General features: G+C 28.7%; 2 protein-coding genes across 2 annotated transcripts in view; one reads left to right on the forward strand and one right to left on the reverse strand.

Annotated features, from left to right (window-relative positions):
- Window positions 1-24,015, reverse strand: part of LOC122857592 (protein Wnt-11b-2-like) — a 114,058-nt gene that overhangs the window by 57,659 nt on the left and 32,384 nt on the right. Inside the window, exon 2 of the mRNA XM_044159843.1 lies at window positions 4,898-5,139. Coding sequence (XP_044015778.1) covers window positions 4,898-5,139 — 242 coding nt within the window. The remainder of the gene's footprint in view (window positions 1-4,897; window positions 5,140-24,015) is intronic.
- On the forward strand, window positions 8,884-9,809 carry LOC122857601 (branchpoint-bridging protein-like). Its single transcript, XM_044159859.1, has 2 exons — window positions 8,884-9,597; window positions 9,664-9,809. Exon 1 carries the CDS (start codon window positions 9,110-9,112, stop codon window positions 9,548-9,550), a length of 441 nt encoding a protein of 146 aa, XP_044015794.1. The 5' UTR covers window positions 8,884-9,109; the 3' UTR covers window positions 9,551-9,597; window positions 9,664-9,809.

Raw genomic sequence — 24,015 nt, forward strand, 5'->3', positions numbered from 1 at the left:
AAGTTTTTAAAAAATATAGCTAAGGGAAAAACTAAGCTGGTAAAATTATGTAGATATTGTGTGTCTGGCTATAATTGAAGCTAAGTAAAAAATCTAGCTAAGTCCAAAATCTAGCTAAGGAAAAGATGTGGCTAAGGAAAAAATTAAGCTGGTAAAATTATGCAGATATTGTGTGTTTGGCTATAATTAAAACTAAGTAAAAAATCTGGCTAAGGGAAAAGTTAAGCTGGTAAAATTATGTAGATATTATTTGTTTGGCTATAATCAAAGCTAAGTAAAAAAACTAGCTGAGTAAAATAATGCAAATATTAGTGTGTGGCTACAATTACAGCTAAGTAAAAAATCTAACTAAGAAAAAATATAGCTAAGAAAAAAATTAAGCTGGGAAAATTATGTAGATATTGTTTGTTTGGTTATAATTAAAGCTAAGTAAAAAATCTAGCTAAGTGAAAAATGTAGCTAAGGGAAAAATTAAGCTGGTAAAATTATGTAGATATTGATTGTTTGGCTATAATTGAAGCTACGTAGAAAATTTAGCTAAGTAAAATAATGCAGATATTGGTGTGTGGCTACAATTACAGCTAAGTAAAAAATCTAGCTAAGTGAAAAATCTAGCTGAGTAAAATAATGTAGATATCAATTGTTTGGAATAATGGAGATATCTAAGTTTTTTTATTTTTTTAGGGACTTAGAAAAAAAAATGAAATTTTACAAAAAGAAAACTAAGTCCATTATTTTAAATTTGGCAAAACTAGACGAAACTAGTCAAAAAATAAAAATGACTTCGGACGGTCATGGAAACCAGAATGGACGATAAGTCACGTCCCTCACCATGGGTGTGCCACGGGGCTGAATTTGGATATTGCCGACAAAATACTAAAAAAATAGACCAAAAAAAAAAAATTCCAATTTCAATAGAATGACCCATACAATAACAGCCAAAATAATAGATGGAAAAATAAAAAAAAAATCAGTAGCAATTAATTCATTAATCCTGTAAATGAAAAATACATTTATGCATGTATAATATAACACGCATGTATAGTATTATATGGGGAATATCCGAATTCATTGCCGTGGCCCCCGCGGTGAGGGACGTAACTTATCCTCCATACTGGCCACCATGACCGTCCATTGTCATTTTTATAATAATAATAATTCATAAATTAAATAATAAAGATAATAAATTACGGTACTTATATGAATAAATTGTTTTTTTTATTTTTTTTTAAGCAGTAATATTTTATACACAATTAATCGGATAGAGCTGAGCGACTTTTTTTTTAAATATCCACGACCTTAGGTTAGAAATTGTAATCAGACCGTACACGGTCTACTATAATTGTAGATACAAATTTTAAAAATTTAAATAATTAACCACATAAAAATTGCATCGTATACAGTGTACGTCATTGGAAATTAAACCATGTGCGGTATATGAACTGTATACGGTTTACTGATTATTGCAAATACAAATTTTTTTAGTTTAAAATATATTTGACTGCATACTAATCATACCATGTGCGGTGTACGTCATTGAAAATTAAACCGTACGTGGTATGAATTGTATACAGATATTTAACTACGATTCATACCCTGTGCAGTGTACGTCCTTAATGACATCATAAATTTACCTATTAACCAATGCGACATAATAAACCGTTCGCACTCATTATTGAATCGCATTATTTTTTCAATGAAGACCATGTACGGCAAGTTATCAATTTTCAATGACGTACACCGCACAGGGTATGATTCATAGTTAAATATATGTATATACGTAAAAAAATTTCTGGCGAATGCCACTGTAAAAAGTTCAGTCATAGGAGTATGGTTGCAGTCACTATACGTTCAGTGACTGCAACTGACTGCAACTATTTGTTCAGCTGTGTGAGCTGAACTTAATTCAAGTAATCGAATTCGGCTACCACAACCAGACTTATAGTGGTCTCAGCTAAAGTATCGTGCTTTTAGCTATACACGCATGCGCATATAACGGTAGCCAGATTTTTCCTATATTTTTTAAATTAAATATTAATTATAAATAATAGTTGTTCATAGATAATTTTGAGGAAAATGTTTTAGTAAAATAGAAACTAGAAAAATAACAAGATTATTTTATGGAAAAGTAGAAGTTAATATATTTTTTTTGTTAATAAAGCATCTGTCCAAAACATAACCTAAATTAAAAATATGATGATATTGTTGTTCAGCTCTCACAGCTGAACAGTATGGTTGATATAGCTTAACTCAGTTACTGTACGCGAGTTCGGTTGCTGTAACCGAACTTCCATGCGGTGGAACTTCGTTCAGTTGTGGCAACCAGAAGTATAGTGGCATTCGCCAGAAAATTTTTTGAGTGTAGTTGTCTTGGTACGTCATTATAATCAAGCAGAAAGACGTATAAGTAAATTTTTGGATTCAATACACCATTTGATACCTGGCAAAGTAACATCTGCTAGTGCTGAACAATTATATTCCAATCTTATAAACAGCTCGAATGAACGAGATATTCCTCGTGACAAGTTAACTGGTTTTGGATCAGATGGTCGTAATGCCATGATGGAATGTAATGATTCTGTAAAAACTCGTTTTCAAAAAAATTATCCAGGAATCTCAATATTTAAATGCATATGTCATTCACTTGATATCTACACTGAGAAAAAAAATTGCTGTTATTGAAAAAAAAATTGCTACAGTTTAGCAAATTTTTTCTTGGAACTTTTTTGTCTTAAGTTGAAAAAAAAAATAATTAATTTGAGAAAAAATATCTTGTTTTGAGAAAATATTTTTTTTCAATTTGAGACAAATTATTTTTTTTTTTTTAAAATATAGAATTAATTTAAGAAAACTTGTGATAAACTTAAGGATATTTTGTCTTTTGATTTGAGGAAAAATTTGCAAAAAAAAAATGACATATACCTCAATTTAAAAGACAAGTCATTCGGTTTAAGGCAACAAGCGTTCAAGTTGAGAGAAAATTTGCTAAAATTGAATGACATAACCCTCAATTCAAAACAATATTGATTTTTTTTATGTAAAATATTTATTAATTAAAATAACTTGAGAATTAAATTAAAGCAACAAACGATCAATTTGAGAAAAAATTTGCTAAAATGAAATGACATAACCCTCAATTTGAAAGAAGAGTCATTCAATTTAAAGCAACGAGCGATCAAGTTGAGAGAAAATTTGCTAAAATTGAATGACATAACCCTCAATTCAAAACAGTATTGATTTTTTTTATGTAAAATATTTGTTAATTAAAATCACTTGACAATTAAATCAAAGCAACAAACAATCAATTTGAGAAAAAATTTGCTAAAATAAAATGACATATACCTTAATTTGAAAGACGAGTCATTCAATTTGAAGCAGCGAGCGATCAAGTTGAGAGAAAATTTGCTAAAATAAAATCAAAATTTGCTCTATTTATATCATTATTCACTCAACTTAAATATGTTTTTTTCTCAACTTGAATGATTTTTGTCTCAACTTAAATTAATAAATAATCAAAAGTTGAAAAAATACATTTTTTAATTAAAAAAAAAAAAAAAATTATTATTTCTCGCTCACTGAGAACTTCACTCAGTTTTTTTTTTGTATCATAGTTTTTTTTTTTTTTTTTGTAAATTAATTTTTGGTCCCGAGCGCGATTCGAACCTATCTCCCTAAAAACCTATCTAAACCTATATTCTAAACGCCAGTGTGTTATCCCCTAAGCCATCGCACGTTAACTTGAAAGACAGAAAATTTTCATCCTCATTAAGAATGACCTTCTTTCACATATATTATTTATTTAATATATAATAAACTTGACGTCTTATAATACATTTATTTGAATAAAGTTTATTTTATTTTTTTTTTTTTAGACAAATAACAAAAAAAAGTTAAGTGGTGATGTAATTTAATTTATTATAAAATACATACTCTAATTTGAATAAGTTAACAAAGTCAATCATATATTTTTTTTCTTTACTACATAGATATATAGATTCAACTTATTTCAATTATCTCAAAACAAGACATTTTTTCTCAAATTAATTATTTTTTTTTCAACTTAAGACAAAAAAGTTCCAAGAAAAAATTTGCTAAACTGTAGCAATTTTTTTCCTCAGTGTATGCCAGTGAAGCTTGTAAAAAGTTATCTCGTACAGTTGAAGGTTTGACTCGAAATATTTATTTACTTTTTTTGGCCACAGTAGTAAACGTAAATGTGAGTTCAAAAATTTTACTGACACAGAAGTCCATAAAAACTTTTTCGATCACAAACTCAGTGGCTATTGTTAAACATTGTTGCTGACAGAATATTGGAGCAATAGGCTAAATTAAGATTTAAATTTCAGTTCAAAATTACTAAAAATTACAAAACTTATCTGTGCACTAAACATTCATTAAGAATTAAATAATCCATTCAAAAAATTATATTTTTTGTTTTTAAAATAGATCTTACCAAAAGTAACAAGAACCAATCAGAACTATCAATCAAGCAAACTAGTTATTACGAACTTGCACGTCTCAATGGTTAGACTTTCCCAAGAACTTCTCAATACATATATGAAAGGAAGTTTTGTTTGTTCAACTTAATTGTCTGAAATAAATCGAAAAAACGATACATAATCAAAAAAATTAAACATAATATTTATTTGGGATAAGATGTACTCAATGAAATTTAAGGTAAAAAAATTTAAGATGCCATCAAAGCCAGTCAGATGGTTTCAATGTTTTGGAGTATATCTACGACTGTACAAAAATGTTTTTTATTGAATTATATAGTCAGATCAAAGCCAGATATGATTATAAGGACCCTTTAATGGACCTGATCAGACAATTGAAGCTGAAAAATCCTTTCTTGATACGATGCTACCAATGCACATATCTATCAATGTACATTTACCTGTTAGTAAGTCTGGTGTGTATCGTGGCGCAAGTTCAATACTGCTGCAGTTCCATCTACGATCTTTGAAGACTTGTTGACAAACAGACGCAGTATCTCTAGCAGCTTGAATCAAATTTGGCATAATATCTGGTGTCGACCGACATGCCCGTGCTTGTTTTCTTTCAAGATATCCGGAAGTTTTAGCACCTGAACATGCTTCTTTTGTCCAAATTCTAACATCACTTGCTTTACTTAAGGCTCTGAAAATAATAAAGATAAGGCCTTCATTTCAGCTGATATCGACGTCAATTACAATCAGTATTACAATGATTATGAGACATCATTAAATCATTATGCATGTGTTTGAACTAAAATGAACAAACTATAACGTAAGATATTTCCACTGCTCTCGTGTCCTTATACTGCGTGGTCGATTTTATACAAAAATCTAGCCATAATTCCATATACAATAGCAATAAAAGAGTGATAGTTTGCATGGAATACAATTGTTAATAATTGAGTATTCGAAAAATGTTTTTTCATTCTCGCTTCTCCTTAACCGTAAATATGATGAAGAGAAAGAAAATGTTTTTTTCTTTTATCATTACAGGTGATATGAATAATATATAAGTAGTGTATCAAGGAGAGTTCTATGAGTTCTATGACAGAGGGTGGTCGAAAAAAGGTAGATCGGTGAGGGGGCAGGGGACAGAGAGTAGAAGGAGGCTCTTCTGGGCACCCTCAGGAATGCGGCTCCCCCCTTCCCTCCCTCGTGTGTGTTGTGCATGGGCCTATAGTACAGGGTCCGTGTGGAGTAAAAATAAAATAGTAAGGGTTCGAGTGAGAGGTATGTGTGTGGGGGTGTATAGGTTGTATAGTATAGGAATAGGTTGAATGAGATTGTAAGGGCGCGTAGTAAAATAAAAATGCATGGGTGACGTCACTGGGGCAAAGTACATATAGAGCATAGGCCGGCGTACTGTAAGAATAAGAATAGTATAGGCAAGCGTAGTATAGGAATAGAGTAAGAAAAATCGTGCAGGTAGATTCTTGAGTTTTTTTAGCATAGAGTTTTCGGTTGTTTTTTTTTAGTATAGTTTTTTCGGCTTAGTATTTTTAGTATAGAGTTTTCAGTAGAGTTTTTTTCGTATAGTTTTTTGGTTTAGTTTTGAAATACAGGTGTTTAGTTTTATAGTAGGAAAAAAAGAATAGAGTTTTAAGTAAACATAAATAAAAGTAGTTTTTTTAATATAGTTTTTCCGTTTAGTTTTTTTAGTATAGTTTTCCGGTTTTAGTTTTGAAATACAGGTGTTTAGTTTTATAGTAGGGAAAAAAGAATAGAGTTTTAAGAAAACATAGATAAAAGTAGTTTTTTTTAATATAGTTTTCAGTTTAGCTTTTAGTATAGTGTTCGGAAAATATAAGAATGAAGGAGTTTATTTTAATATAGTTTTTCGAGTTTAGTTTTTAGTTTCGTGTTCAAATCGTATAAGGGTTCGGCTGTAGAATAGAAAAAATCATCCCGCTGTTAATTCAGTTTACGAACGACATAAATTTTTCTGAAGTTTAAAATGTTTCTTTTGTTATTTTATTTTTACGACTTGCATGTTTTTCAGATTTCCTTTTAAAAAAGGTAAGCTTTTATTTTAAGATGTTGTATAGGATTTTTTATGAACTGATTTTCTAAAAATTTTTTGTTGAAGTTTAAAATGTTTCTTTTGTTATTTTATTTTTACGAGTCGCATGTTTTTCAGATTTCCGTGCGAGGGTTAATTTTTTTTCGATAGACTTTTTCTAAATGTTCCTGCTGTTTATTATCTAATTTTACGAGCGACTTGCGGAGGGTATTTTCAGATTTTTGTACGTGGAAAAGAGTCATAAAAACAGTGGGTTATTTTTTGTATTTAAGTAAGTTTTACCGACAAATTTCTAAAAATTTTAAGATACACCTGTTATTTTTTTTTACTCGTTTTTGATTTTCTGATTTTCTATTGGTAACATTTTAGCAAAAATGGACCTATTAGAAATGATAAGTGTTTATGGAGGTGACAAATCGAGCCTGACTAAAATTATTTCGACTATCATCTCTAAAAATTTTCACGACAAGTGTCAATTGTGTTTTCCGGGTCTACTTAGTCACATCTTAACTACTAAAATAAAAATGAAACGCGTACTTGAAACTAACGAAGTTGACTTTGTCTGTAAGAAAAAAAAAGTAGAAGATACCCATGAAAAAAAATGGGTACACGATATATATAAATACCCTGAATTGTTAAGTGAGCTAAAAAATTTAAAGTGCACTGTAATTGCGCGCAGCGATTGGATTCCAGGATTTTTCAAAGATTTTCCTGAAAAAGATAAGGAGCTGGGTGATTTTATTCGTGATAAATTACTCGGCAATCCGACAGATATACGAGACATAAAAAAATATCCGGAATTAGAAGTACAGTTTAGAAAAATCATACAAAGAGTTCAAAATAAATGTGAAACAAGTGAAAAAAGTGTTATACATAAAAAAAAAAGTTCTATACAGTGTGAAGATGTGTTGAAAGATTTCGAATAGCCGGTCGACGATGATATGATGTTTTTAGGTAAATAAATTTTCAATGATACTTTTTTCTTAACTAATAAATAAAATAAAATAACAAATAAATAAAATAAACTTTTAATACTTTTTTGACAAATAAATTTTCAATAAAAAAAATTTTTTTAATACTTTTTTTTTAACAAATAAATTTTCCATAAATAAATATTTAATACTTTTCTTGACAAATAAATTTTTGATACTTTTTTTTTTTTTAACAAATAAATTTTCAATATTTTTCTTGACAAATAAATTTTCAATAAATAAATTTTTAATACTTTTTTAACAAATAAATAAATAAATTTTCTCTTGTTTTTTAAAGACATTGAAATACCGGCTGACGAAGTTGTGGTAAATAATGAAATTCCAGTTGATGAGACTGTACGGGAAAATGATAATGAAACACCTGTAGATGGTCCAGTGGCCGAAAATGAAATAATAATAATAATAATAATAATAATAATAATAATAATAATAATAATAATAATAATAATAATAATAATCAAATAAATCAAGATAAATAATTTGTTAGTTTCCACTGATGTCAGTTTGCATTTTGCATTGGTCTGCATCAGTTGGCTCAGTTGGCTGTTTAACTAATTATTATTTCATATTTGTAATAATTTGTAATCATATAATTCATTATATTATTCATTATAATAAAAAATATTTTAAGTAAAAAATATTATTATTTATAATAATATTTGAAAATATTTAAATAAAAATGGCTGATGTATCATTCACATCAACCGCGGAAATGAACGCGTTTGAGATTGATTGATGAAAAAGGAGTGTAAGTATTTTATTATTTATTTTATGTTTTAAATATATATTTTTTTATGTATATTTTTTTTTATTATTTTATGTATATATTGGTATAATATATTTGGTATATATTTTGGTATATATTTTTTTATGTAGATATATTTTTTTTCTTTTACAATATTTATAATGCATTTCAGTAACTTGGCTGGTTTTGTCACATCGGTTACGTCATTACTACCAATTGACAAGAAACCATATCACGTATTTAAATTTGTGCTGTTCAATAACGATGGGACAAAAATAAAGTGCATCATATGGGGCACTGCTATGGGACGGAAATGGAAGGATGAAATAAAAATAAATTCTATTGTAGAATTGTTGGGTGGTAATATTCGTCCAGCTGTACCACGTCGGCGAGATGCTGATTGTTTACCAATTGACTTTCATGTTCAATCTCATACTGACATTATTCTTCATGGATTCCATGTTCCTGATCTTGGTGTAATCCAAGACGAAGATGTTCAACGTGTACCATTTGATTCGTTGTTGGATGAAACTGGTGTTATTGGTAATTATTCTTTTTTTGGTTATTTTAGTTTTAATTAATTAAATAATTAATCAATTAATTAATTATTTTATTAATTTCATTTTATACAAATTGTTGGTTTCAGAAACAAATTTAGAATTGTTAAAACTGAACAAAACACATATGGACAAGCTCAAGTTTGCGATGGTTTTTATCGACTTACAATTAATGTTGCAAATTATATTAAAAATTCAACACTCATTGCTGGTACTCCTGTCTTACTGAAAGGAAAGATGTCTAATATGCATTTTCAAATGAATAATTGAGTGATATAACAATTCGTGATGATGTATTCATGAGTAAGATTGCATTAGACTCATCATTTAATCCAATATCACGTAAACGTCCACAAGCAGCACCAGTAGTTGAATTACCAGCATCAACATCAGCTGTACAACCACCAATACCATCAAAAGCATCACCACCACCACTACTAGCACAAGCATCAGCTGTACCACCACCAGTATCATCAAAAGCACCGGTACAACCACCAGCACAAGCACCAAAATCAATATCAGTTGTACAACCACCAGTACCATCAGAAGCATCACATGTACAACAACCACCACCACCACCAACACAAGCACCAGCATCAATATCAGCTGTACAACCACCAGTACCATCAGAAGCATCACACGTACAACAACAACCACCACCACCACCAACACAAGCACAAGTATCACCGACAGTACAAGTTTTCAATTCTCAAAAAAAAAAAATACAAACGAGAACATAAATATAATTATGAAAAACATGTAACTTCATCACCTGTGAATGTAAATAGTAAGTTGAATGACTGTTATTGTACTTTTATGTTATTAATTTATTGGTTATATTTTTCTATTTTAGATGCAAAACGTGCACGCAAATATGAAAAACCAGCTCAGGCTGAACCTGAAGATGATGCTGAAAGTGCTATTTCCATCAGTGATGAGTCCGTGATGAGCCCGTGTTCCATCAGTGAAAGTGATACTGATTGATATCGAGTCAAATGGACAACAATTTATAATTTTTGTTGCTTTTTCATAATATTTCATGTCATTTTCATTATTTATTTACGTTATTTATTTGCGTTATTTATTTTCTTAATTATTATTATTAAAATAATATAAATAATAAATTTAAATTTATTATAATTAGTTTGTGTGCTTTAAATATAAAAATTGTTGAAACGAAATTAAAATATTAAAATATTTTAAAAGACTACAAAAAGCATTTGATTCTAATCAATTCTAATTTATTTTTATAATAATAAATTAGAAGCTAACGCAGATTATGCCAGAAGTCATTTTAAAAATGTGTATGACTACTATCAAGTAAATGAACAACAAATATTTTTATAATTAATCATAGTTATTTTTGGTTGGTTAACCATTATTTTTGAATTTTTAAGAGGCATTACATGCACCAGAACCATATGAAACGCTTGGATCATTTTATAAGTTTGTTATACAGCATTAACATCAAAAAACTGCATTTTCTTATTTACATGTATTTCATGTACTTTATTTAGAAAAAATTAGAAACTTAATAAATATGCATTAAAAGGTTATGTATTGATTGTTCAGCTTTGTCTTTAATATCTTTAACATGTACAAATAATTGTCTAATGACTTTTTGGGCATTATCAAGTGCTGATCTACCATCTTGACTCTAATCTGTTTGTCCACGTACAACTGTACGTATTTCTTTGTAAATTGAACATATATTATATTCCATTTTACTAATAACATCATCAATATTTGGGAGTGATTGTTATGTGTTAATGTAATCAACATGATTAAAATTTGGTTTCTCCAAGGGATCTGTACTTGGTAATACCTGTCAAAAAAAAATCATAATAATAATAATCAAAATAAAATAGCTGTAATACTTTTTTATTAACCTGTTCAATGACACTTTGTACACTTGCTGGAAATGTGTAAATTATTACAATAGGTATGTCAGCCTATAAATATATTTATTTATTTATTATTATTATTTTTATTGATATAAATTCATTGGAGCAGATCTTTTTTTTTTTGTTATACATATTACTCGGCATTCATATGTCATGTCAAAAATTTACTCTGGTCATAAGCAATGTCTGCTCTAGATTATTAACAAACACCAGCTGCTACAACTCAGCTTTTGTTGCATCAACAACATCCAACAACTTCAACAACATGAAAACCAGTAATTATGCTAATCAAATAAAAAATGATGTAAAAGATAATTATGAATTTATTTATTGTTATATAAAAAAAAACAGTTTGACAGCTGGTTACGTTCAGTGGTGTGTAGTGGTGTGGGTTGAGTAAATCATTTACTTTAATTTATAGAGGGCACTTTCAACCATCATACTACTACATACGTATGATACGAACACTATGGTTACTGTCATAGTTACGAATGTTTGAAATTTGTTTCAAATGTATTATATTGAGCCTATCAGTATCATCAATAAATATATATTGAGCCTGTCAATATCATTATTAAATGATGCGATAAATAAATAACATCATTATCAAAAGTGAAGATAAAATTGATAAAAAGTGATATATAATAAAAATATAAATTATATATATATCGTGTCATAGTGACTATACTACTGGCATAGATTATAAGTTAATATATTGATATTAACTTTAATATTAACATTGAATGTGTTAATTATTGAGTAAGTCATTTAAATTTAATTTCTAATTTAAATATGAAGGCATTAATAAAATAATTTTTGTTTTTCAGGAAATTGTGGTGTAAACGATAATAATAATAGTAAAAACTTTTATCTATTATATTGGCTATTTGAATTGATATTTACTTATACTTATATATAAATTGATTGAATTAAAATAAATTAAACTTGACATATTTGTTTAAATATTGAATATTCGAATATTGATTTGAATATTTGCTTGACTTGAAATTTTGATTGGAATATGAGTGAAATCTTGATTTGATTGAAATTAAATTGAATTTGAATTATTGACTTGAATATTTGAATATTGATTTGTTTGACTTGAAATATTGATTGGAATATTGGTAAAATCTTGATTTGATTGAAATTAAATTGAATATTTGAATATTGACTTGATATTTGCTTGAATATTTTATTGACTGGAATCTTGTTTTGATTGAAATAACAGTAAATTTGAATTATCAACTTGATTTTTGAATATTATTAAATATTAGAATTGTGACTTGAATATTTGCTTAAATATTTTGTTGACTTGAAATATTGATTTGATTAAAAATAAATTAAATTGAATTTGAATTATTGACTTAAATATTGATTAAAACCTTGATAAAATTGAAGTTGAATTATTGACTTGATTTGTGAATATTGGTTATTCAAATTTTGACTTGAATATTGTATAGACTTGAAATATTGTGATAAACCATTGCTAAATAATAAAATATTTGCTAAATTCATAGTTATTTGCGAGAAACCTCTAATAAAATCTTGCTTAACTTTTGAATATATTGACGATTGAATAATATTTAAATACATGTATCTAAATTTGAATTATCAACTTGATTTTTGAATATTATTAAATATTAGAATTGTGACTTGAATATTTGCTTAAATATTTTGTTGACTTGAAATATTGATTTGATTAAAAATAAATTAAATTGAATTTGAATTATTGACTTAAATATTGATTAAAACCTTGATAAAATTGAAGTTGAATTATTGACTTGATTTGTGAATATTGGTTATTCAAATTTTGACTTGAATATTGTATAGACTTGAAATATTGTGATAAACCATTGCTAAATAATAAAATATTTGCTAAATTCATAGTTATTTGCGAGAAACCTCTAATAAAATCTTGCTTAACTTTTGAATATATTGACGATTGAATAATATTTAAATTTACATGTATCATAACAAATTGTTTGTATAAATAAATAAATTATTGCTGTGTTATTTATTTATTGTTAATAATAATAATAATAATAATAATAATAATAATAATAATAATAATAATAAATGGGAGACCACTTCAAAATAAAAGTCATTCAATTATACGACTCCCAGTTCATTTACCAAACGAGCAGAGCGTTACTATCTGTGACGAAGCGAGTGAAGAAGCTATACGTGATGCATTAAATACAAACACCATGTTGATGGATTACTTTGCTTTAAACCAGCGTGATTCTGTAGCAAATCAATTCACCTACTCAGATATTCCATTACACTTTGTATTTAAAAAACGAACGGGGAGAAACGCATCTTCATGGGAAACAAGAAAAAAACATTTTGATGTAATTGGACGAATGTATTCTATTAGTCCGACTCAAGTTGAACTCTTTCACCTTAGATTATTATTAATAACAGTCGAAGGAGCTACAAGTTTTGAAGATATTCGGACAGTAAATGGTATAATACATGATACTTATCACAGTGCATGTTTAGCATTGGGATTGATAGAAGATGATGCGGAATGGGACAGAGCAATTACTGAAGGTGAAATATGGATGTTGCCAACTGAGACGACTTTTTGTAAGCATTTTGATTCATTGTCATCCAGTTAAACCAGAAAATCTCTGGGAAAAATTTAAAGACGCTATGTCTGAAGATTTCCAAAAAGACTATGACTCAAATCAATCACATGCAAGAGCTTATCATGAAATTAATCTATTACTGTCTCGTGAAAATTCTAATATACGCGATTATCCTACCATGCCATCGATAACTGATTATGAAATTTCTGATAGGCTATTACAAAACAGTGAAATGGTGGTAATTAATCATGAAAGCATAGGACAAGCACAATATGCAAAATTAAATCCAAAACAAAAAAAAATTGTAGATAAAATCTTGAACGTTGCTTTAAACAATGGAACGAGAGATACTGCTGAATCATGTTTTTATATTGATGGACCAGGTGGCTCGGGAAAAACGTTTGTTTATACAACAATTTACCATTAAAAAGTAAAGGAAAGAAATTAGCTATGATGGCTTTCACAGGGATTGCAGCTGTATTGCTTCCTGAAGGAAAAACTATTCATAGAACATTTGGGATGCCAGTTCCATTATTTGCTGATTCTACGTCAAGTATTAAATATCAGTCGAAAGAAGCAAAAGATGTACTTGAAATAAATTTAATTCTCTGCGATGAAGCTTCAATGGCACCAAGGCACTGTTTAGAATTTGCTGACAGACTTTATCGTGATATAACTAAAATTGATATACCATTTGGTGGAAAAATAGTGGTATTAGGTGGAGATTTTTGCCAATTGTTACCCGTCAAAAGAAATGCAACTCGCAGTGAAGTAGTAAATTTATCTATAAAATTTAGTCAACTATGGAAATATTTTACTACTTATTCATTAACTGAAAACATGAGAGCATTACCAGAGGAAACGGAATTTATAAAATACCTTTTAGATGTTGGGGACGGAATTATAAATGATAATAATGACTGTTTTCCAGCTCCAGAGCGTTGCCTGGCACCCAGAAATTCTAATATAGTAGAATTAATCAAAGATTTAATTGAAAAACGTAGATATACAGATTTAGCAAAAGTCGCAGTTTTGTCAGCTAGAAATATTGATGTTGATGATATTAATAAAGAAGTGGTTGAACTACTTGACAGAAGTACAGAGAAAATTTATACTGGAATTGATAGTACAGATAATTGTGATAATGGGGATATTAATGAGGCGATTTTACCAGAATATTTGAATACTTTAAATCCTCCAGGCTTTCCACCATATCAACTTAATTTAAGAAAAAATTGCATTATAATGCTTTTACGTAATCTAAGTACAAACGAAGGTTTATGCAATGGAACAAGATTACAAATATTAGATCTTGCTAACAATCTTATTCGTTGTCGAATCTTGACAGGCGACAAGGCAGGAAGTATTGAAAAATTGCATTATAATGCTTTTACGTAATCTAAGTACAAACGAAGGTTTATGCAATGGAACAAGATTACAAATATTAGATCTTGCTAACAATCTTATTCGTTGTCGAATCTTGACAGGCGACAAGGCAGGAAGTATTGTATTCTTACATCGTATAACACTCTATTGTGAAAACATTTATTCTTTCACTTTTAAAGCAGACAATTTCCAATAAAAATTGCGTTTGCGATGACTATAAATAAAAGTCAAGGACAAACATTCGATAAAGTTGGTCTTGATCTCCGAAAAGATGTTTTTAATCGTGGACAAATGTACGTTGCTTTCTCAAGAGTAAGATCATGGAAATCACTCCTCATATTTTTAGGTGATCAACGTCAAAGTAACATTGTTAAAAATTATGTATATAAAGAATTGTTTTTGAATAAATAATCGAATATTTATAATTATATAATGTCCATGTTCAGTAAATGAATTCCATTGAAATTTAGATAATTTAGAATGATATTTATAATTAAAAATAAAAATTATAATGTATATAAATAATTAAAATATATTTTAATATATATAAGTAAAAATATTAAGTAAATTTCTCTTATTATCGTAATTTTCCAAAATAATGAATGTGTACACTTGCAAGAATTTATTACCAGATTTATTACCAGATTTCAGTGATTATTTGTATTGCACTTCAAGGTGGACACGCTACTTAAAGGTTGGAGAGTCAGAAATGGTCAGAAAGCCGCGCCGTAGGCGCGTCATGGCACCTAGTAAAATAAATAGAAAAAATTTTTTATAATAATAATAATAATAATAAAATATTTCTTTTATTACAGAACGCAGTAAAGATGACAATACTGAAAAAGGGGGTAGTATTGCCTACTCAAGCCATAAAACACGGGCGAAAAATAATATCATTAGATGATGATAATGGAGAAAAAGGTAAATATTTTATAAAATAAATTAATAAAAAATTTTATAAAAATAGAAATAATAATAATAAAATATTATTTTTTATTACAGAACACAGTAAAGATATCAATACTGAAAAACAGGTGCCAGTATTACCCTCTACAATGCATAAGCTCGGGAAATACGGTAAAAAAATAATTGCGGTAGATGAAGAAGGTAAATATTTTATAAAATAAATTAATAAAAAATTTTTAAAATATAATAATGATAATAATATTAATCATATATTTTTTTGTATGGTAGATGACGTAGTTATATTGAGCCAATCGTCAACGTCTTCGTCATCATCATCGTCATCGGCTTCGTCTTCAGACCCACCCACCATTATGAACGAGAATAATGTTGCTGACGAATATGACAACAAAAATCAATATCGACCTGAAGCAGGGCCTTCAAAGCCACGTGTCGAGAAACAAAAAAATGAGTCTGTAGATATTACAGATTTTTGCGTTGACTGTGCAGGGTATCAATGCCCTAATAAAGCAGCAAAGCCACATCACCAATTTTGTAAAGGCTGTCATGAAAAATGGGCGATGGGTAAACAACCGCATTACCCACAACCATCACCTGTAGAAATACCAAACACAATTATTGAAAAAAGACAGCAATTTATAAATTAAAGAATAACATGTTTGCAAAACGAAATACGTGACCTCAAAGAATCATTGAGTAACGTAGAATGCGATCTCTGTGCTGGAGAACCGATTGTGAATGAATTTGGTCATTGCGAACGCTGTGCACAATTACTAGATTAAATAATAAAGCCATTTGAAAATAAATAAAATTGTTTTTATGTCTTTTTTTACAAAATTAATATATAAAGATATCGATGATAGTACAGAGGATTCATCGTACCCTGTCGAGAATATAATAAAAAGTGTTCCTCCGCGATATCAGCAAAAAGCTAAGGCAATAATTGATCATATTAACACTGCGGATATAGATAAGCGTTTTAAATGGGATAAATCTGGTCACGAAAATATAAACAACAATAAAATACCCAATACAAATATTGTTGATTTATTGAATGATGCTTTACGTTATCGTAAAAGTCATAATGCTGTTGGTCCAGAAGAATTTGCAAAGTTTCTCCGTGGTATAAATACTCCACGTAATTTTGTAGGTATTGACAATTTCTGGAAGTCACCTATCATTTCAGAAGATGATGATGAAGATGAAGAAGAGCCATTATTGTTTTCAACACCATTAGCAGACCGCCCAAATCACAGAATTAGTAAAAGACTTGGACCGCAATTTCCGGATGGTGAGAAACCAACCACTAGTGGTGAACCTGAAGTATCATGGCAAAGACTAAGTCCCGAAAAGAAAAAGTCGAAAAAGACCTCATAAATACTAATAAGAAAAATACACCCATTGCAAATATTTATTATGATTTATCAAATCCTGTTGCTTATACTGGTGCACGTAATATTGTAGCAAAATATCCAGATTTAAGTGATAAAATAAAAGAGTATTTAAATTCACAAGACGCGTATATATTACACAAACCTGTCAAACGTAAATTTCCTCGTTTACATTATAATGTATCAGGCATCGATTCTGTTTGGGAATCTGATTTAGCAGATTTACAAAGTATAAAATCAGAAAATAATGGCATAACTTTTTTACTTGTTGTTATTGATGGATTTAGTAAATTCTTATGGATTGAACCATTAAAAAATAAAACCGGTCCAGAAGTATGTTCAGGATTTGAACGTATATTTAAAAAGAGCAATGGTCGTATGCCTGTTTTTTTACAGACCGATTCTGGAAGTGAGTTTAAAAACAAAATTATCCAAAAGATGTTAAGCGATGCTAATATTTATTTTCGAATGGCAAGAAATCCTGACATAAAAGCATCAATTGTAGAACGCGTAATACGTACAATAAAAGAACGTATTTGGCGTAACTTTACACATAAAAGAACACATAAATATATAGATATATTACAACAAATTGTCGATGGGTACAATAATTCTATTCATACATCGATCAAAATGACACCAGCTGCAGTGACGATAAATAATTTAGAAATCGTTAGAAAAAATATAGAAAGTCGTTATGATGATGAAAAAATAGTTGATCGATTTAAATATAAAGTAAATGACGCACCGTGTGCGCATCAGTACTGCGAAAGGCGAATTCCAGAAAGGGTATACTCCTTCATGGTCTAAGGAAATATTTAAAATAACGGAAGCTACATCACGTCAAGGCAAACCGATTTATGAGTTAGCCGATTTAGCTGGTGAAGTTATCGATGGTATGTTTTATGAGGTTGAATTGTCTCCAGTTAACAAAAACATTGAAGAAAGTGTATTTAAAATCGAAAAAGTTCTAAAAACACGTGGTAAAGGCAAGCAAAAAGAATACTTTGTACACTGGCTGGATTGGCCATCGAAATTTGATAGCTGGATTCCTGCAAGTAATCTACAATGAATAATGACAGAAATTTTTACCTCACACTTGTTAGTAACAAAAGTACTGAATTTTATCCTAATAACAATGCATCAGAATTTAGTATACAACTACCACGTGAAATCAATTTGCAGGGCAAGTGGGTTGTTGTTCTCTGTGATATAAATATACCTATCGGTTTTTTACATATCTATCCTCAAGAAGGTTGTATAGGTGTTGATGTCACACAGTCTGGGGGTATTACGATATTTTTGGCTCATGGTGTATATCAAAATACTGAAGCAATAATTAATGCCTTGAATGGAGATAAAATACTAAATCAACATTTCGAATTCAAATTTAATTCTTGTTTTGAAAAAAATTTAGGTATATTATTTTTACCATGTAGACATTTTGTTTCTTGTGAAAATTGTTCAACTGATTTAAAAAAATGTGTTATATGTAGAGCAGATATTGAAAAAGTTGTACGACCAATTATTTCATAAATATAAGAATAAAAATAATTTTTTAAACAAATATAACCTGTCTTGTAAATTATTTTACCTATTCATATACCCATGTTGTAAATTAATCAACTTAGTCAATCACAAGCCGTGATTCAGTCAATACCATGGCGCTTACACTATTTTTGATTTTTTCTGTAGTTGTAAAAATAATTGAATCGAGAATACAAACACCGGAGTTGTATTATGATCATATCGAAAACGTGCGTCTAACGAGTAATAGTCTACAACTTACAACGTATATGGATGTTGACGATCTTCTCAATTTTTTACCGAATATTTTACCTTTGCGTTACTTTGATGCTGATCTGGGTGGGGGAGGTAATTATACTAAAGAAGACCCAGGATTGGCTGGTCTACATAAAATATGTCAAAAGTATGAAGCAGATAAAATTGTATAAGATTGCTGAGATTTCCCAATTGTCATGTGTTGGTAATGCAGAGATGGTAAAGAAATTTGTCATTCTCAATTATCCTGGGTCGGTAATACAGATTTGACCAAGAAAAATTAGATTTTGTCATTTTAAAGTGCAATTTCTTATGTTTCCATGTCTTATATTCTCATGTCTCATGTCTCATTTCTTATGTTCCCTTGTCTGATGTTCAATGTCTTATGTCCCATGTCCCATGTCCTATGTCCTATGTCCCATGTCCTATGCACCATGTTCCATGTCCTATGCACCATGTTCCATTTCCTATACCCTATGTCGCATGTCTTATGTTCCATATAGTGTAAAAAATTCTTCGAATTTGTCCGAAAAAAATTCAATTCTGTCATTTTAACATATGATTTCACATGTCTTATGTCTTATGGCTAATGTCTTATGGCTCATGTCATATGTCCCATGTCTTATATGTCATGTCTCATGTCTTATTTTGCTGTAACTAGGAAGAAATAAAGTCAAAATCATCGGGTAACGAAAAAATTTTTAACAAAAATACTTGTATACAAATTATTTAAACAGTTTTATACTTTATATTTTGAGAAAAAATTACAAAATTATTTACAAAATATATAATTTTTTTAAATGACTTAGGATGTGACGTTGAAAAATTTGAATACGAAATATAATCCTCTTAGAATTAGAAAAATATCAATTCGTTATGAAACGGTTATAGATTCAGCCTCGAAAGAGATTAAAAAACTCGGTCCAAATATAAATGAAGTAAACCTACGTTTACAAGAATACTAGGAAGATATATGTTTGGATATTTTGCTAGATAATTCGTGACTGACACAACTATAAATACTAGGTTGGTGATCTAATTTTCTTTTTACCGGTGCTTATACATGATGAACTTAGCAGCTCACTATGTTTTATAATCTTTACCGTATTTTGTTGTAAGCGGAGGTTTACTTTATTTTTAATTGCACGAAAGTCTTTAATTTTTTCGGGGTCTAAATCTATGACTATCCCACAATAAATTCATATTATTAGCAGTGTATTGAACAAGTACTAACAAAAAATCACTGTTCTTAAAACTGTAAATACATCGATTTGACAATTGATGATCAATTTTTTACACACTTTTGTCAAAATAATTGTCAGTTATGCTCAAATTCAACATTGGTAAACACTCAGTATGAACGAATTTTTTTTTTTTTTGCACAATATATATATTTATAAGTATGTTGTCTTACGGCTGGTAGATGAATTTGATGATGCAGTACTGATAAGAAATTAATAAGAGAGAAAAACTCAAATGCATCTTTAAGTGTATAAATGTGTGTATAGTCGAAAAAATCATTGTTCTCAACAGTATAAATACATTATTTTTGACAATTAATGATTGATTTCTTACACACTTTTGTCAAAATAATTGTTATTTATGCTAAATTTCATCGTTAGTAAACACTCAGTATTTACTAATTTTTTTCCTATTGCACAATATATTTGTCAGACTATGCTGTCTCTCGGCTGGTAGATGAATTTGATGATGCAGTACTGATAAGAAATTATAAAGAAAGTCAAACTAAAATGCGTCTTTGAATATATAAATATGTGTGTATACTAGAAAAATCACAGTTCTCAACACCATATGGTTTATATTTATATAAATACATAATTTTTGACAACTGATGATCGATTTTTAACAAACTTTTTGTTAAAATAATTGAGGGTCCGCATGCAATAACCAGTTGAGCGCTTGAAGACAAGAAAACGCTATGTTTCGGTGGGTGGAAAATAAGAAAAATTAAAATTGATAAATCAGAAAAATAAAAAATACAGTCGTTAATAGAATTGAAAAATACATATTTTTCGTCAAATAAATTTTTTTAAATAATAATTCAATCTGTCTAACTTTGAATGAAAAAAGAGTCGAAGAAATTTAAAAACTGATTAACTTGTCAGTGGCAATATTGTTGAGCAGTATATCAAGAAGTTTTATACGAATTTTTAGATATTTTTATTAATTATTTACCGAGTTATTAATTTAACAACAAATTGCGAGTTGCCGTTAGGACTATATATGCGTGGTCTTCGGCCCGTTCTCTCGTGAACGCCTAAGCTCGCGCGTCTGTTTATCCATATAAATACAAGCAGTATGCGCGCTAGTAGAGTATAAGGAGAGATAGCGGGTGGCGTAAGGTTAAAAGGTATACGATGCATGAGAAAACCGGTTTTGGGAGTCGTTTTTTTACCTGCCCCCTTTCCCTCTGTGCCGCTTGCTCGCGTTCCCCCCTCGAGCACCTACAAACTCCGCGGGGCCCATACGCGACTACCCTGATAAAGTACCCTCAAAATAACTACCCTTAATAAACTACCCCTATTATTTTATTTATTATTATTATTATTATTTATTATTATTATTATTATTATTTATTATTATTTATTATTATAATAATTATTTTTTTATTACATATATATTTTTTTATTATTTATTTATTGTTATTATTATTTATATATGTACGTATGTATATATATGAATAATAATATTTTTTTTTTTTAAATATTATTTTGTGATGTGTGCGCGCGCATAAGTGCAACCAGACTGCAAGCAAAAGTGTCAGCAGAAGTGTGAATGGAGAATGTGTGTGAGTCAAACAAGTGTTAGTGTAGGGCGGGTCTTGTTTTGTTAGTGTAAAATGTTTATAGCGCTGCAGCGGCAGCAAAAGTCCCAGCAAAAGTTTGAATGGAAAATGCGTGTGAGTCAAATAAGTGTTAGTGTAGGGCGGCCATGTTTTGTAGTGCCTTAGCACTACACTTATGTCTATAGCGCTCACTCTCTTGAATTAAAAATGCGTACTTGGTTATTTAACAATAACAATTGTTATAATTAAAAAAAAAATTATTTCAAGTGTTTTTATAATAGATAATAATATTCTCTACCACATCCATTGGACGATCGCTATTTTTTTTCAAATAATTAAAAAGTTATAATGATATTTTTAACGTAGCGCTCTTGGATTTGAAATATATACTTGGTTATTTAACAATAACAATTGTTATAATTAAAAAAAAAAAAATTAGCGTGTTGCGAGTACGCGCGGGGGAAGTGAAACTTCTTTCAGAGTAATGTCACGCTGAATATTAATAATAATAATAATAATAATGATATTAATACTGACAATAATATTCAAATATAAATATTATTAGTTAATAATAATTATTAGTATTTATATTTCGAATATTATTATTATAAATTTTATTATTTATATCGTCACATTAATGGAAAAAGGGCGTAAGTGCCATTTTTAGGAATTTTTTTTTTCTAAAAGAAAAAGGGCGTGAGTGCGAATTTATAAATTTTCGGGCTTTGCATCCAATTTTAAGGCTTAAAGAAAAAAAAAAAGTCCTATGTTCAGGGACTTACGCCTTTCTTCCATTCTCAAAATCATTTTTAATAAAAGATGAAGATTTGTAATTATTTTTATGTTTTTCTTATTGATAATAAATTATGTATAATTATCAGTAAACAATCAATAATTTAAAAAATCCTGCCATTAAATGAATTTCAAATAAAATTGAAAGTATGCCCTTCATCTTTTATCAAAAATTATTTTGATAACGGGAAAAAAGGCGTAAATCCTTGGACATACGCTCTTTACCTTTATCAAAGGTTGTTACGCCCATTCTCGCTTTTTTTTAAGTATTAAAATTAGATGAAAAACCCGAAAATTTATAAATTTGCACTTACGCCCTTTTTTCTTTAAAATTGACGTTTTTGGCACTTACGCCCTTCATTCTTTAATGCGACGATATAATTGATACTATCGATATTATTACTAATATTATATTGATATTATTGTTAATCATAATATTATTGGAGTTATTATTATTTATAATAATATTATTCATATATAACCATAGTATAAATAAAATAATAATTTCAAAAATATCATCGATAATAATAATATCAATATAATATTAGTAATAATAACAATAATATTATCGATTTATAATAATATCAGTGATATTAATAATATGAATAATAATATTGACAATAACATTCATATATAAATATTGATAATTATTAGTATTGCTATTCAAAATATTATTATTATAGATATTATTATTGATATTAATACTATTGTGAATAATTGGTAATATTATCAAAATTATTGTTGTTATAATTATCATTTATATATATTTATAATAATTTTATTGTTATTATAATAATGATTCTTTAAACCCGCGAGATAACTATTGCGTGATACGTTCAAATGAATTTTTTTTAAAAATCAATTATTTAAGTATTAAACTCAGTTGAACTGTTTAATAATATTTAAGGGCAGGCCTTTAACTTCTAGTGACTTTAGATACAAGTGAATATAAGAAAGATGATAAATTTTGTCCCACGATAACATCCACAAAAATAAACCGATTGTTTTCTAATTAGACTCAAAAAATTGCTAATAATTTTTTACGTGTCGGAAATTAGGTCTTGAGAAGAAATTTATTGTAAATAAAACACAATAATCATAGAATAATTATAGATAATATGAACAATCTGAACACACACTCGTAACGATGGCCGATGTACCAAGTGTGTGTGTGTGTCAGTGTGTGTTCAGATTGTTCATATTATCTATAATTATTATTATATGGGTTTGGACCTCAAATTTTTGTCCCACGATAACAATTTTATTTTTAATTGAATAACTAAAAAAAATATATCAAAATGTTCAAAAAAATGGCACACGTGTCGGAAATTATGTCTCCAAGTGATGTAACAAGTCTAAATAATTTTAATTATTGTTTTTTTGACAGACTAGTTTGTCGGCCATTACTAAGATGAGTGTACATCTCAATTTTGTCACTAGATGTTAAAGGCCTGGCCTTAAATAAATAAACAAACAAAAAGTCGCACACGCATACACACATAGAAGCTGACGCTCACTGACGCTCCAAGTTTATACGCTATATATAGTGCATGTATAATGCTTGCCGGTATAGCAGAGAGTATAGTAGAAAGTATACGGGAGAGTAAACGCGAGAATAAACGCCAGAGT

The sequence above is a fragment of the Aphidius gifuensis genome, linkage group LG5, assembly GCF_014905175.1.
Source record: "Aphidius gifuensis isolate YNYX2018 linkage group LG5, ASM1490517v1, whole genome shotgun sequence".
NCBI lineage: Eukaryota > Metazoa > Arthropoda > Insecta > Hymenoptera > Braconidae > Aphidius > Aphidius gifuensis.

What these genes read in the sequence shown, in the direction of transcription:
- LOC122857601 (XM_044159859.1), top strand. Translation starts at nt 9,110, where the DNA reads ATGAGTAAGATTGCATTAGACTCATCATTTAATCCAATATCACGTAAA.